Genomic DNA, 16,241 nt, shown 5'->3' with positions numbered 1-16,241 from the left:
TAAAGTGATGCGCTGAAGTAAACACATGGATGAAGTAGACTTGACCCACTTCAAGTTTTACCAATGTTTAATGAGTTCACGTTCAACTTTTTGAGCTGAGAGGATCTGAGATGGCTCACCGTCAGGAACATTGAAGAGGAGCCTGATTTGAAAATGGAAATTGAACTTAAAACGAGTTTGCCGTTTTATTGCGCATGGATCTTAAGCTTTTTGGGGGTGTCGTCATAGTTGACCATCATTTTAATTTACCGCCAGCTACATGACCAAGCGCAGCCCATCATCCCGCTTTCTTTAAATTTATGGAACGTGATGTTCTGTAAAATTTCAACAAGTGGCCCCCTAATTCCTCCTTCCTAATTCACTCTCATTTAACTTTACCTTCCTTCCGCTGTCTTTTATTATGGAGGGGGCGGTGGGGGGGTGGAGGAGGGTGGGGAGCTGTCTGAGGCGCTCTATTGATGACCTCACGGTAGTATGTGGCAGTGCGGCGGGACGGAGCCGCTGATTGGTCGCCCGTGTCACAGCGGCACTTCAAAGCCGGAGAGGAGCCTACAATTGTGGAAGAATGGGCGGAACACATCATTGTATTGCACACCTCTAAAAAAAACAGTGCTCTGATTCATAAATATAAAAAGATCCTCTGAGGAGGGCAGTGTTTTTGTGTGATGGCAACTTCACTTCTAGGGGTGAGTCGAAAGGACTTTCTTTCTGGTTTAATTAGTTCTTGTCATTGTCCGGCGGAGGGGGGGATTAAATTTACAGCGGCCGCAAAGTAGCAGCAAAGGCAGTGCGTTGGTTTTATTTTCAGCAAGCGCCTCGTATGAGACAGCCGAGGCTCTGTAGACGGGATAGGAGTTTGACCCTGGTGCTCAAAACACGCACGTTTTCCTTGGTGTCCTGTCTGGCATGCATTTGTAAGCGCGGTGTGTCGCATTTCAGTTGTTTCTGTTCGTCCAGGTAGGAACTGATGAAAGGCAACTCTGTTGTGTTCATTTCTTTCAAACAAATATTAACTTACCATCTGCTCAAACTGTTTGCTAACTCACCCTTTCATTTCGAGCTGAAATACTGCAAAGAAATGTCTGTAATGAACTAGTTAAACTTGTCAGACTGAACAGTCACTCACAGCTTTTCTTGTTCTTTCAGGAGGAGCCGAGATTAGGATCGACTCCTTTAGCCATGTTAGCTGCAACATGTAATAAAATAGGGAGTCCGAGCCCTTCACCGTCGACAATTTCGGATAATTCCTCCTCATTTGGGAAAGGCTTCCACCCGTGGAAAAGAGCTGCCGCGAGCAGCTGCAGCCTCGGATCCGGTCTGTCCGGCTTCGGGGTGTCCCGCAATGGATCCGGCATCTCGGACTCTTTCGGCACCAACACCTCCACCGGATCCAGTGCTTTTTCCCTCACGTCTGGTGCCTCATCCGGCTCACACTTTGGAAACGATTATTCTGTTTTCCAAGCGTCGGTTTCGGGCAGCTCTCAAGAAGCCAGCCACCAGCCGGTTTTCATCTCTAAAGTGCACACCTCAGTGGACAGTTTGCAGGGCATATATCCGAGGATGAGCGTTGCACATCCCTACGAGTCCTGGTTCAAATCGTCTCATCCCGGTATCCCCACAGGAGAGGTTGGAACCACCGGAGCCTCTGCATGGTGGGATGTGGGAGCGGGATGGATTGATGTTCAGAACCCTAACGGAGCAGCACTACAAACGTCCTTGCATTCCGGTGGACTGCAGGGCTCCTTGCACTCTCCTCTGGGCGGATATAATTCAGATTACTCGACTTTAAGTCACTCTGCTTTCAGTACAAATCCCTCTCCGCACCTGTTGACAACCAGCCAGCACCTGATGGACGGTTTCAAGCCGGTGTTATCCTCTTATCCGGACACGAGCCCCTCTCCATTGGGCGGGGCGGGGGGCACTATGCTCTCCGGGGGTCCACCTGCATCTTTAGCGGGGTCTCCGAGGTCATCTGCCCGGCGGTACTCAGGCAGAGCTACCTGCGACTGTCCAAACTGCCAGGAGGCGGAGAGACTGGGACCGGCTGGCGCCAGCCTCCGGAGAAAAGGTCTCCACAGCTGTCACATCCCCGGCTGCGGGAAGGTTTACGGGAAAACGTCGCACCTAAAGGCGCACTTGAGGTGGCATACCGGCGAGAGGCCGTTTGTGTGCAACTGGCTCTTTTGCGGTAAGAGGTTCACGCGCTCCGACGAGCTCCAGCGACATTTACGCACACACACCGGGGAGAAACGATTCGCCTGTCCGGTGTGCAACAAGAGATTTATGCGCAGCGATCACCTGAGTAAACATGTAAAAACTCACAGCGCCGGAGGATCTGCTGGCTCCGGCTCCGGTGGCAGTGGAGGGAAGAGGGGTAGTGATACCGACAGCGAGCACAGCGCGCCGGGAAGCCCTCCGTGCCATTCCCCCGACCTGTTGCACCCACCTGAGTCCACCCAGGGAGTAGGCATGAACGGCCTCTAAAGACTCCCCTCAGTGAAGTAAAAACTATAAAACAACTAAGTGTCGTGTTGGAATTGTGCCGGAGGACACGGAAGTGGACATACTTTGGTGTATGCGAAATGCTTCACAATGAGTGTTGTCATTGAATGAGAAAATAGGCCTAACGTTTCTTTGACTTTTTCCAAGTGTTTAAGACTACTAATTACTTACATAGCTGTACCATCACGAACTTCTCATTAAATAGGCTACATCTGCGGTGTGACAGTGTTATTGTGGGCACACTGGAACAGGGCACAACTGAAACTTTTTTTTTTTCTCCATCCGATACTGAATACAACCTTGATGTTCTATTTCCCAGCATATGAGAAGCAAATGATATAAACACTGCTGTGAGAAGAAGAAAAATGTAGGCCTGCAAAAATTGTGCTACTGCTGTCATAGATATTGTTCAAAACCAAACTCTGGCACTTTATTATCGAGCAGAATAAATTGTTAATTTGTGTCCCTGCGGATGGACTGCTCGGTAGGAACAAATACCTGTAGAGTGTGGTGAGATACGGGATGGGATAGTTTCGTTGTATCTGTCTGATCCTATCAAGCGTTTGATAATGGAGGAGCAGTGGTAGGTTCATATCACATATTGCTATTCAACAGCCTGCAGTATGTGCGTCAAGTTTGTAAGTAGGCCAGTTGAGGCTGCTTATATACTTCGCTGCGAAATGTGTTGTACATAACGAGAAATGTAGTTTAGAATAATTACAGCCCGATGTAAAGGTGAGTAATGTATTTGTCCAGGAGACGATTTTGTATAGGTATTTCTAGTTGTATATGGACTCTAGTAAATATTTGAGAATATACGGAAATGTACTTGGATTTTTCTTTGACATGATATGAAATGTATTGTGGGGAGTTATATTTAACCACGAGTTTTCTTGTATTTAGGGGTCTATCATTAGGCGCACTTTGAATTTATTTGTGAGGTTTTGAAATAATTTACTGTTTACCCGCTCATTTAATTTAAGTAAGCATGTTGTAAAGTGATTTTATTTTACAATGATGTTTTTTTTTTCCCTCCGAGAATGGCTTTTTATGTAAGCCACTCAATAAAGTCAGTATGAATTCAGAAGCAGTGGATCGACTCCGTTTGTTTGAGTGTTGTAGAGAACGTTTTTCTGAATGGCAGAACAGGGAGTTTAAAAATGATAATATTGCTCAGAATGTATTGTTTTATATTTTAACATTATGTAGTTTTAATGAAATAATCAGATTGTTGCGTTTCATGACCCCCGTGTACAGCTGGTGGTTTTTTACACGTTTATTCCGGCCAGGGTGGGAAAAAGGCCTGCAGCACCGTCGAGGCCTCACCCAGAAATGAGATAACATTTCAATAATACAACTAAACAATTCAATGCTTTAAACAAATACAAAGTCAGTGTTGTACAAATTTAAATTCAGGCACAATTCACAAGTTTTTCTGTTGAGCTGGAAAATAAAACTTCTGAGTCCGAAGTCAAAACGCCTAATTTTGTTAACCCACCTTCATACAAGTATTACCCCAAAAGGTAGCCTACACTCTCATTTCTCATTTAATTTTAATTTTTTTGTTTTCTCAAATTTAAAGATATTCATTTTGAAGCTTTTTTTTCTCTTTGTAAATCAAACTTTCTTGGTCACCAGACATTCCTCCAACACACGCACAATCTGTCGATTCTAATTTGTGTTTATAATAAATGCGTAGATTTTAATGTTTACACACATATTTACACTACGGAGTGTATCTGTACATATTAAAATAGTATAACACACTTTCAGAAAAGATAAGTCTGTGGCGAGCATTCGTTTTAAGGTTGACCTTAATATCAAATTAGACTAAATCAGTTGCCAATAACAAAAATTCCAAATGATCAGAAACAACAACTAATATTTATTTATTAACAATTATCTTCATTTGCTATTTATCTAACAATGTATATTTGGATTTAGACATTGAAGCCACACACCGCTTCTGTATTTTCTGTCGGGTACAGCTGATAACAGAGATAACCCCATTTTTTCCCATTTCTTTTTTTTTTGGCGTTTCTGGTGTTTTGACGCATACGCACCTAACCCACATTATCGTGTCCGCACTGACGTTCAGATCATCCCGTAAACTGTGTTACAGAACTGATAAGCATGGACAATACCAGCCAGTCTAAATATTCTATCTTTTTTTTTTGAAGGAGTCGATGTGTTTTCTGTTTCTAGGGCTTATCGTTGAACAGTAAACTAAAGCGAGAATCTTTCAAACTTCTGTTAGATTGTTTTCTCTGCACAGCTCTGTAGCGCCATCTAGGGCCTCTACGTTCAACCAACAGCAGTTATAGTGCAAGCCTGATCAATTTACAACACTTTATGCTTCTTATTTAGGCAATCTCTCTTCCAGTATTGCTGCATCAAACCATCTTTACAATTGGAACCGTTTGGCACAGTAATCTGAGACTAAAAGTTTGATTTCAACAAATTCAACTGAACATTTGGGACTTTTCTCCACATTATGAGACAAGTGCATTGAAAAGGACGACATAAGGTGATCAGTTCACCACCTTTAATCAGACATGCTGCAGGTCTGGCTTAGATGTCAGTCAGTCCGGGATCAATCACAGTCTAGTGATGCTCATTGGAATTACTCAAGTGTCTGAGAATGCATTCAAAATGTTTCAAACAAAAAGCAAACTAGAAATGAAAGACACAGGACTGACAGGTCTTGCTATTCAATATGCCTCCTTTTGTTGCAGTACAACCAGTGCTATAGATATTCTCTGTTTCCGTCACTCACATACTCCGTTTTGTTCGGATTTCTGGGGGCGAAAAAGCCCATAAGGACAGTGAATACTTAGTTGCCCGTTTCTTTTTCTCTCTCAGTTTTATCTTCCCACACACGCTAAAAAGTACAAGTGTACACACATATGTAGGATGAAGTTGCAGCTGGTTCCATCTTTGCATCCTCTTCCCCTGCCTCCTCTACTCTGTTCATACTTTTTCTGCAGTGGTGCAGTCAACCAGAAGACACTGCGGGATAATATCAAAAGCTAAAAGTCAAACCAAGCAAAGTTTAGGGGGAACCAAGGAACTGCAATAGCGGTGCAGATGGACTTTGACTGAGGAGATTCAGCCTTTGTTGGCCCACTGAAGCACTGTGGGTTATGGAGACAGTTAAGGCCCCCAGTCACACTCTACACTAAACCCCTTGAATTACTTCTAATAATCCAAAAACGATAAGTAATTACAGACAAAGATTGTCAAATGCCACGTGTACTTACAGGCCAAGGTTTTTGTATAGTTTTAAAATACATTTCAAAAAACAAACAATAACCTGGACTGGACATCAGATTAATTCAACAATTACTGTCTTATTCCCACAAACTGCGACTGAAATGTGTGAAGTGATACGTTTTACTCAAAGGCTTGAACAGAAAATATATCTTTGTGTCAAATAACAACAGCTTTGAAGTTTTCCACTGCCTCAACAGATGTGTCAAAAAGAAATGATTAAATATGAATGGCTTAATGTCTCAGAGTGCACTGTGTTGTCATGGTGTTATTACCTTCACAGACTGTTGTGGCATCACCTGGTCCCCTAGGAGGGCCCTGCCGCTGCCCGTATTTGAGTTAAATTGGCTTCAGAGAGGAAGGGCACACATGCCATGATGAAGAGGGTGAGCTGCCAACTGTGGATGAAGTCCACAATAACAGGTTTGGTCAGCGCACACAGCGTGTCGGCAGCCAAACCCAGCTTTGATCCAGTATGATAAATGATATGGTCCAAGAAAGTTTTAAGAAATGCTGAAATGTCGTATCCCACTTAATAGAAGTCAATGAATCAGAGTCTTGACTGAGGTTTCATGGAAATACCGGCTCCTATTGGCATGATGAGATGTATTGGGGTTTCTAGCTCTACCAGCAAATCACAGTGTTGCGGTAACACCTCTCACCAATGATGCATCTGTGGCCAATTGTGTGGTTAAAACCGCCAACCACACGGTCATTGTCATCAAACCAGCCAATCTCCCAGGAAAGGCAATTTGACGAGGCCAAGAGGTTAGTCAAAATAATTAACAGTAATTGCTGCAACACTGACAGCGGTGCCCTTATACAATGCTTTCGGCAATTTAGATTCATTTACGTCACAGGTGGTGTTTCACCTGTCTGATCGCTGAGTGGAATACCTGCAGACTGAACCTCAGCTCTGTTGCTGGTTTTCGAGAGTCCAATTTAATGACTTCATCACATCATTGTGTATAAAACAAATATTGCTCACCACAGGATCAAAGGGAACTACTTTTCTTCCTAAAAACACCGTCGATGAAATGGAGACAAAGACGTGATATCAGGGTGAAACACCTCAAAGTCTTTGGGGCAGCTTACACTCACAGAAACCAGAGTAGGCATGAGATTAAAAGACACGATCACATTAAATGTAGCCAGAGTTCTCTATGAAACCCATATGATTGTAAAGATTATGGGAACAACGTGACAGACTGCTCCACTCAAGATGAAGGATCTTGTTGCAGGTAAGGCCTGAGACAGCATCTTGGTGAAAGTGTTTTTGTAAACAAATGTCTGAGTGTTTCCCAAAGCTTTCCTATCACTGTGAAAGTGATGGATAGAGACGTCGGTAACATCAATATTATAATGACAGCTGCAACAATTAGTCCAGCAAAAGTTAATTTACTGGCAACTATTTTGATAATCGATAAATTAACTTAATTGTATTAAAATCAACTCAAAGAAATGCTAAACATTTGATGGTTCTAGCTGTTCAAACTGAATATGAGGATTTGCTGCTTCTCCTGGTCTTACATACAGTAACTTTGGGTTTTAAACACACAAAAAAAGGACATTTGAAGACATCAACTTGGACTCTGGGAAACCATGATGGACATACTGTATATAAACTACCACGTTTTACACCACTCTATTTGGGCCTTTTTAGTTAGCAGACAGTTTCTTACTTGTTGGATCTAAAAACAAACAGATGAGACACCCTCTCTCTTTAGGTTTAGAATAAAAAAAGCACTGAAAAGTATGACCGAAGGAACGATGGTGAAATAGCTCCACCAAGTGGCAAAAACATGTCAGCTTCACCCTTTCCAAAATTTGAGTCTTAAATTCAGTTTGTCATATTCTTTAACTTGATGAAAACGCATTTAATTATCCAGGGGGTTAAAACTGTGTTTGCACATTAAGTTGGATCATTTCTTTCATGTTAATCATCAAAATTAAATAAAAATCACCTACATTTGATTCATTCAAATCTATAAATCTGTGAGCAATAATTGAGTTTCTCACTTTGTTGAACGCTATTCTTGAATTGTGACAGAAATGACAGAAGTTCCACAGTTTTCAATTACAAAGTTTGTCATTCTACCCGTTTGTGAATTTTAAATAGAACAGAATAATTATTATTTTCCAAAACAAACACTTAAACTGATCTTTATCTAAAATAATCGAATTTGACAAATGTTATCATTGAGGGTCTATTCAGACCCACAATCCTTTGCACAGCAGCGACATGAGCAATAGGGTCAAAGTTGAAGGTGTCATGACATCGTAGTGTGTCCCACTTGCATGCATACTGCATGAAAACAGTTCATACTTTGTAAGGTCAGCTGTACGTACTAAATCTAGTACGAATAAAAAAGTTTGCGATTTGGAACGCAGCTCAAATAATCTGGCTCAGTGCCGATAATGAAATGATTGCAACGGTGTGCAGGTGAAATGTGGCAGATTTTGTCTGTTTTGTTTCATATTCAGGCAGTTAACACCAACATCACACATGAACAACTCAGGAGCATAATGAATGGTGCAAAACAGAGGGGAGTTCAGGTATAAAACATTCATGAACACGTTTCAACATTCAATTAGTTTTGTGCTCGATCACATGTAAAATACTTTTACTTGTGTAGGAGAGGGATGTTAATCAGTCATGCTAAAGTCCAGGCTGCAGCAGCCACTGACCACATTTGCTGCATGAAAATTAATAATCTACTCAAGAGTGCAGTTGCATTCCTTGTGAACTTGGATGCCAGGGCCTCCATCCAACATCTCTGACAGACCATTTAAACTCCAGTGTGGATCTTCATCAGAGAAGAGAACAGTTACAAAACAAACAGTAAGTTCCTCCCAAAGAGGTTATTAGAAGTTATTACCTTTCATACGCTTTGGCAGGAACCTGCAAAGCCATAAGCAGCTGAAATAGTGGTTTCGTGTTGGATTATTTCTATAACGAATATAAATGCTACAACAGTCTGAAATAGTGATCTATTCAGGCATTCATCACAGCAAATGTAGGGAACCTGTTCAGAGAGATAACATGACTTGTGTCCTTGATGAGATTAGATCAAGAAAACGCAACTATTTTTTAAAATAAGTCTCAAATTAATGACCAAGATGAATAAAATGAAATACTATTATAACCCAAATTTGTTTGTTATTACTGGCGTATTACCACAACAAGCACCTGGCAATTCGTTTTTACTGCAAACTTCCCCAAATGCAGTGGGGACTTCACTGCATGAGTGTAAATATGTTGAACTAATATTTAAATGCTCACTGGGTGGATTGACCTTGGTTATTGTGTTTACTCCAACCGGTGTGAGCCGGTTTCTGCAACCTCGTTAGGACGCTTATCACTAAACTCGGGACTCCTGCCGAAACTACAGAGGTATCGCTCAGTTTCAGGTGTTGCAAGTCTCGTGCGTAAACAGAAATGTGCATCTCGGGTATTGTAGTCGCAGTCCGTGAAAGGCCACTCCTCCGCCGGAGTTCCTGTACCATTCCAAACTCACAGTCCCAAACTGCTCCGTGCCTGAGCGCAAACAGGGTAGAGAGCCGTAACGTGAGGAGGTGAACATCATAGTCACGCCCTAGTAAAAAAAACAAAACAAAAAAAACGTGTTTATCGACAGTGGATTGGCCTCTTTTCCTGCCAACGCTCGGAAGCAAAACTACAACCATCTCATGCCGACGGTGAGGTCAAACTTTGTTTTATTTTCTCGCATTGGTTGCTTTTTCTTCGCTCGTTTTCACAGAAGGAAGTGGCCTGTACGGGATATCTTTATTAATGTGTAACTACTGAGTAGCTGTACAGCAGCACACCTGCTGACACCGACAGTGAGACTACATGTCAGTGAGACTGCAGCTCGTGAAGCTTTAACGTCTGAATCTGTGCTGCTGTGTACTTCTTACTCCGCCTGGATTATTCATGAATGTCAGATTTGTTTGAGAATGTATTATCTGATTAAATGAAAAAGGGTAACATGCGCAAGATTACAATTAGACTAGTTCATTTTTTATCGAGTAGGACTACCGTACAGGAATCACAGCACAGTGCATCGTGAATAAGCCCGGCATGTAGTATTTCATCCGAATATAATTGTACCGTCAGTTGTACAGCGGCACTGCACTTTGATCATAGCAAGAAGCGCGGAGAGAACAGAGTATACCGTGCCATTGGCTTGACAAGACCAACCTGTTTTTGTGCACTGGTGTAAGAAACCACATTATTAATGACTGACTCACTGTGACAAGTCATGAATGGGTAGTGTCCTTCTACGCAAACAGTGATAAGCCGAAGAGTTGATGCTTTATTCCATGCTTGGAACAGTTTTTCTGTAACAGACTGCAAAGAGCCCGAGGCTCTCTGTGCTGAGGGAAACAGTTGAGACGGAACAAGAACTTTACTCTCTGTGTCGGTTGTTGTCATGTGTCACAGCACCTCAAAATATAAGCCTGCTTATGTAAAGATGACTTATTTAAAAGATATATCTGCCGATTCATTTTTCTTGAATAATCTTTTGTAAAATGTAGACTGAAAAAAAATGTGAAAAAATACAGAGAATCCAATACAAACACGTTCAAATTGTTTATTTCATCCAAACTGCAATCGAAAAGATTTTCAGTTCGACTTAGAAAAGCAGCAGATATTCATACTTCAGAAGCAGTAGACAGTAAAATGTTTGCATTTGTGCTTAAATAATGACTCGTGACTTAAATGAATGCAATAATATTGTTGGCGATTTATTTTATTACCAATTAATTGACAAATTGATTGAGCCCAAGAAGGGTTAAATTAATTCAGGTGACATCAGTATATCAAAAACCACACAAAGAATTAACGGTAAAACAAACGCATCCTGCAAAGTAGCATGAAATGTATCTAAACCGAAATAGATCGCACAGCTTATTTATTTTGATTTCCTCTCTCTTGCTTTTCACCATCTCCTTTTTCTTCTTCTGTATATTTAATTTAGTTATTACTTTAAAAAAAGATATACAAATTATAGATACACATTTTGTTCCCATGCGGTCCCATTACTTATTTGTGTCCTTTTATGTTTTGTAAACCAATGACAGCTGTTGCCGTAGTATTTGCTAGTAAATCCAAACTGTCTACATGTGCGGTCACAAGTTGATAAATAAATGGAGAAAAAAATCCAGAATGCATCTTTAAGAAATAAAGTAAAGTTGTTTAACAGTAAAAGCTGCAAGTTCATTTAGAAATTAAAACAGTAGAGTTGTTATGTTTACAGATGATATGGCAGCTGGAAGAGCAAGGTCCTTCCGTCGTGTTGGGAGTCTCATGCGGAGTAAATCTGAGGGGACACTGATTGATCTGGATGACAAAGTCTCCACCAGTGACAACAGGAATGGTAAAATTATCACTTTGAAGCAGAGGTGCCCTGAATTTGAAAACCTTAAGAAAATGTTACTCAACGTCCTAACCAAACTCCTAATATTTTCACAGGTGTGTATGTGACACAGAACTCAGAGTGGCCCCTTTCAAACCCAGAAGACGTACGTTCGTCTCAGTCGAAAAATCCCTTTTGGAACAAACTGTCTCGGTCGAATCCTTTCTTGGATGACATTGTATACAGCAGCGCAGTCAAACACATTTCTAGCTCTTTTAATGTGGAGCAAAACAATGAAAATCCTTTGGACAGAAATGATGACGACGTCTTTAGCACATCTTCAGATGAAGGCAACGTGGGGAACTTTTTGGAAAACCAAGCCATCGTCAGATCTGGGAGATGCAGAAGTGCTTCTGACATCCTGGATGATCTGGAGAGAAAAGTGCCAAAAGGAGAGAACAGCTTCAAACCGCCTGGGCCGGTGCTGAACCCAGACTTTGAGTGGCTTAAGAATGACAGAGAGGCCTACAAGATGGCCTGGCTCAGCCACAGGCAGCTAACCCGCTCGTGTCTGGACTTAAACCTGATGAGCCAGAGTCCAGGCTGGGCTCAGACACAGGCCACTGACTTTCAGGTCATCCGCAAGATCGGCCACACTGGAGGCTCAGTACAGTTGCCATCCTCAGACATTAGCATCCGTGTCCCAGAAGGCCATGTTCCTCCAGGAGAAGTGCAGGAAGTTACACTGAAAGCAATGCTAGACCCTCCTCCTGGACTCAATAACAACTACGTGACAACCATAAGTCCACTTCTAGAGGTGGTCCTCAGCAACATCAACATAAAGGAGTGCATCTCTCTGGAGATGAAACTGGCCGGAGAGGTGAAGAGCGACCCACTGAGTCAGGCGATGACTACTGTGGTCGGCCTGGTGTCCAACAAAAAAGAGGGACCTTATCTTAAAGTCAACGACTGTTCCATCGATAAGAACATGATGCAAATTAAGCTGCAGGACCGTAAGACACATTTTTATGTAGTTGCAGTCGCGGAGGCCTCTGCAATCCAGTCTCCTGCTACATCGGTGTGGGATTACCTTGATCGCCAAATCACGGTAGCAGTTTATGGCCCCAGGTATATCCATCCATCATTCAAGGTCGTAATAGTGGTTTGCGGTCATGAGGACGTTCCGCCAAGGCTTCCGTTTTCAGACGTCTGCAGGGGGAACAAAAACATACCTCCACTCGTGCTGCAGCTTTGGGGGAAACATGGGTTCAAACCAGACAAACTGAACAACCTGCACGTCGGTATTAGCCTCACCGACTCAATGTTCAAAATCAAACCAGAGGACGAACTGAAAGAAGTGAGACAAAGTCGGCTCAAAATAGGGACCGTTTTTCATCTGCCAGTTGCGTTATCTTGCGAGAGTAACACAGAAATGACTCCTTTTAAATTAGATCTACAGGTGAAAGAATCAAAAGACGCAATTGTCGCACATTTCCAGGTGCCTTCCCCTCCCGCAGCACCCGTCAGATCAGAGAAGCGAGTGCCGAGGCAGATAAGCGCAGAAAAGCGCATTGAAATGACAAGAAGCTCACCTATCCCCGAGGAAAGTGTTCCAGATTTGCCCAAATTCACAGACAGACCGGTGAACATACAGTGGTATGGCGTGGCCTTAAAGTCAGTCCTCCGTCAGCCACGCGTACATTACCTTCTGGAGTATTTCAAGGGGGACACTGTGGCTCTCCTGTCCAGACAGACTGTCAGGTCAGTGGGTAACTCCAAAGTAAAGGAGTGGTATGTCGGATTCCTCCGAGGCAGCACCGGTCTGGTTCACTGCAAGAACGTCAAGCTCATAACCGCAGACCAAGTGATCGACTTCACCGGCATTGATATCACCACACAGGTCCTCTTGGACAACATGACGCAGCCCTTCAAGAAGCTTACTTACATGTACTCCGCCATCCAGACGCTGGTCACTGAACACATAAGCAGCTGGAGAGGTTTGGCTGATGCTTTAGGGTACGGCAAGCTGTCGCTGGACACGATCACACGGAGGCACGCTGAAACTCAGGCCGATAAAGTGGCCTGCGTACTAGAAACGCTGAAGGAAGACTGCCATGCTGAGAAGAGCAGCAAAAAGTTTCTGCATGAGCTCATGCGGGTAAGTCGAGAAAAACAAATAGAATATTCATACTAGATATTGCAATCTTTGTGTGCACTACATACAAGAAAAATAAGAAATCTTGTGAAAACACTGCAAATTTCCAAAATAATACACATGCACACAACCCACCACTCACGCCGTAGCAATTTCCCAGCCCGTCTGCTCCGATGTCCTGCGCTTCCCGTGGGTTTAGTGACCGTTTATCTCTGCGTTTGTCACCACAGGGTCTGTTGAAGATGGACTCGGTGAATCTTGTGGCCCAGCTGATCCAGAACACAGTCATTTTGTCCACAGCTGTGGAGCTGGGAGCTCGATGGCGGGAGCTCGCGGAGAAGATGGGCAAACTGTCCAGTGCTCAGATAGCGGACTACGAGGCGCCGCACCGAGGGAAGAGCAGGGAAGTCGGCGCCCAGGTCAGCTTAACAGCACACACTGACACAGCAGGCGATGGATAAAGAGTAGTGAAGATTTCGTGCCATTTCTGCAGTGAATATGATGGGTGATGATTCCTGTATTTTCTGTTCCGTTTAAGTCAATGTGGAAGCCCGCCTACGACTTCCTGTACTCCTGGAGTCTGCGGTATGGGGACAGCTACAGGGACATGATCCAGGATCTGCACCTGGTCCTGGACAAAATGAAAAACCCTGCCACCCGACAGTGGAGGCAGTTGACTGGTGCCCTCATCACAGCGAACTGTCTGGATATCTTCCGAGCCTCTGCATACCCAAATTCCTAAACACGCACTTGGGGAAAACAGAGAGGTTTTGTTACACAGCAATAAGGCTTTGATGTTACTTTGTTCTTTTTTTGTTGTATAGTTCTGCTCATTTTCACACAAAGCATTAGAAGCTGCTTCATTGAAATTCAATCAGGTACTTGCACTTAATGTTTGGATCTCACTTGGTGAATGTGAAACATTTTATTACATTTTTGAGCAATGAAGGAATGTCCTTTCGTCTTACAAAGAGAAGAAAATGAAGAGTAGTTTGTCACTTTTCTCCATGTCTCCATGTACACAAATGTGATGAAGCCTTAACGTGAAACTTTATTTTGGTGGATCTATTTCTGTCAAATGTTTATGAGATCAGTTGTTGACGTCAATTTTCCTGGGTATGAAAAATCTCAACGGGTGTTTTTATGGCTCCTGTGAAAGTTTGTATCAATGGGATTTTTTGAGTTTTAGTTTTCTGTAAAATAATGTAGGTAGTTCATACTAATGTGAACAATGTTGCTAACTAACAATCTCCAGGGTTGCAGCACTGCCAGGACATTAAATAGAGTTTGTGCGCTGAAAATTAGAATGTTCTACCAAAGTTACGTTTTCCTGATCAGCAGTAAACAAACCACGAAGATGCTACGATACAAGTGTCATAAACTATTGTTTCTTAAATATGACTTAAACGTTATTTTTATACTGTAGTGAAATGTTTTAGACATGTACAAAGCAGATCATTTCATAAGAGACGATGTAACCATTGGGTTTTTTATGATCATGTTTTCTTTGCCAAATGGAAACCTCACTGTTGAGAGTGGTGCCACATACAGCACGCAGCGCCTTCAGTCACAGAAAAACAATTGATATCTTTGATACTGAAATGAAGATGTGTTGCATGACATGAATAAATATCAACTGCAGTAAATTATCTGATCTGTTTTCTAATGTTCAACTAATAGCGAAAATGAAACCACATACTTATATTCAAATCACATTTCAAGACTTAACTTATGTGACATTTGTCATTTTTCCAGTTGAGTTGTGTTAAATCACGCCATGGAAACAAATGACTTTTCCCCGAAGTGTTTGATGGATTTTCTCAGACTGTTTGCTTTTTCTGACACTGTTTGTTGAGGCTAGTTTCAGCTCAGAGCTTTGTGTGCTGGTTCTCTCTCAAACAGAGAGCACAGAACGCTGAACTGACTTTACTTTGGCTCACTGACTGCAGCCTAGTGAAAGTTAATCAAATAGAGAGAACAGATCAGTTAACGGAGGGAGCTGATTCAATCTCCCAGTTGAGAATGGTTGTAAGACTGCATTTTATTTGAAAGAGGCTGATGGTAAACAGAGTAGCAGTTTAAGGGGAACATCAAGGACAAACTCAGGGATATGAAACGCTGCAGTTGATGTTTAGTGAAATGTAAAACAAGAAATTAGTGATTCAGTGAGAGTCGAACATGAGTGAGTTCAGTTCTGCTCTACATGTGACTCATCAGAGATAAATGGTTAACAATGAGTTATAGAAGCAAAATCAATGATTAAATATCAATACTGAACATTGTTGCTATAGCTGTGAATATCTTAAACATATAAGATTATGACTATAGCGTCATGTGCTCACTTACAGTGCAATTATTATTATTAGAAACATGTATAACAAAAATATATGTATGAATGTGTCGTATACTTAGTGAAACATTTATAAATGAGCTATACAGAAATATAAATCAAATTGCTTGAAAAATGTTCAAAATGATCCAATCGTTCTTATATATTATGAAGGATGTAGCTTTCGCTGTCACAAAGAGATACAGGGACACAAAAACGTTTGAGGCATCCAATTTAAAAATGGAGACTGCCTTTCTAGGCCCCCATTTCATAGATGCAGTGAGGCGTTAAAAAAAAAAAAAAAAAAACTGCGAGGAATGAAATGTGACCTTTTGTTTTGGGGGCCTTTTACAGCAGCAGTGAGAGAGAGTGCAGATAGCAGTTAATCAGCAATCAGCAACCTCACCACTAGATGTCACCAAATACTACATTTTGACACAGATAGGTTTTTAAATAGGTCAAAACTAAAATATGACTTTGTAATAGTAACAAGAGTAAATGTAATTTGTTATTTTCCGCTTTTTTTTGTTCTAAATTGAGAATCCAAATTAAAAAGGCGTGTAAATGTTGTATTACAATAATACCTTCAGCCTCCAGTGAGGTCATTGTCATCCATTCACAATGA

The 16,241-nt window shown here is 41.9% G+C and overlaps 2 protein-coding genes across 3 annotated transcripts; both read left to right on the top strand.

Annotated features, from left to right (window-relative positions):
* The first annotated feature begins 592 nt into the window (after window positions 1-592).
* Window positions 593-2,622, top strand: sp8b (sp8 transcription factor b). Its single transcript, XM_079275135.1, has 2 exons — window positions 593-686; window positions 1,147-2,622. Exons 1-2 carry the CDS (start codon window positions 666-668, stop codon window positions 2,482-2,484), a joined length of 1,359 nt encoding a protein of 452 aa, XP_079131261.1. The 5' UTR covers window positions 593-665; the 3' UTR covers window positions 2,485-2,622.
* Window positions 2,623-9,405: 6,783 nt separating this feature from the next.
* On the top strand, window positions 9,406-14,851 carry macc1 (MET transcriptional regulator MACC1; the record flags this gene model as incomplete). 2 transcript variants are annotated; one of them, XM_079276306.1, is made up of 5 exons in its annotated part: window positions 9,406-9,471; window positions 11,034-11,153; window positions 11,249-13,290; window positions 13,518-13,706; window positions 13,826-14,851. In XM_079276306.1, the coding sequence occupies 4 exons, from the start codon at window positions 11,039-11,041 to the stop codon at window positions 14,027-14,029; spliced, it is 2,550 nt and encodes an 849-aa protein (XP_079132432.1). In that variant the 3' UTR covers window positions 14,030-14,851. The 2 variants fall into 2 exon arrangements, with proteins under 2 accessions (XP_079132432.1, XP_079132431.1); XM_079276305.1 differs by lacking the exon at window positions 9,406-9,471 and having other exon boundaries at window positions 11,024-11,153.
* Between the last annotated feature and the right edge of the window lie 1,390 nt (window positions 14,852-16,241).

This window comes from Melanostigma gelatinosum (genome assembly GCF_949748355.1).
Source record: "Melanostigma gelatinosum genome assembly, chromosome: 9".
Classification (NCBI taxonomy): Eukaryota; Metazoa; Chordata; class Actinopteri; order Perciformes; family Zoarcidae; genus Melanostigma; species Melanostigma gelatinosum.
This window is presented reverse-complemented; position numbering and strand designations above follow the sequence as displayed.

Excerpts from the sequence above, each read along its gene's own strand:
- sp8b (XM_079275135.1), top strand. The coding sequence starts at position 666 with ATGGCAACTTCACTTCTAGGG. Across the intron at positions 687-1,146 it reads TGGCAACTTCACTTCTAGGG|GAGGAGCCGAGATTAGGATC; the intron begins GTGAGTCGAAAG and ends TTGTTCTTTCAG.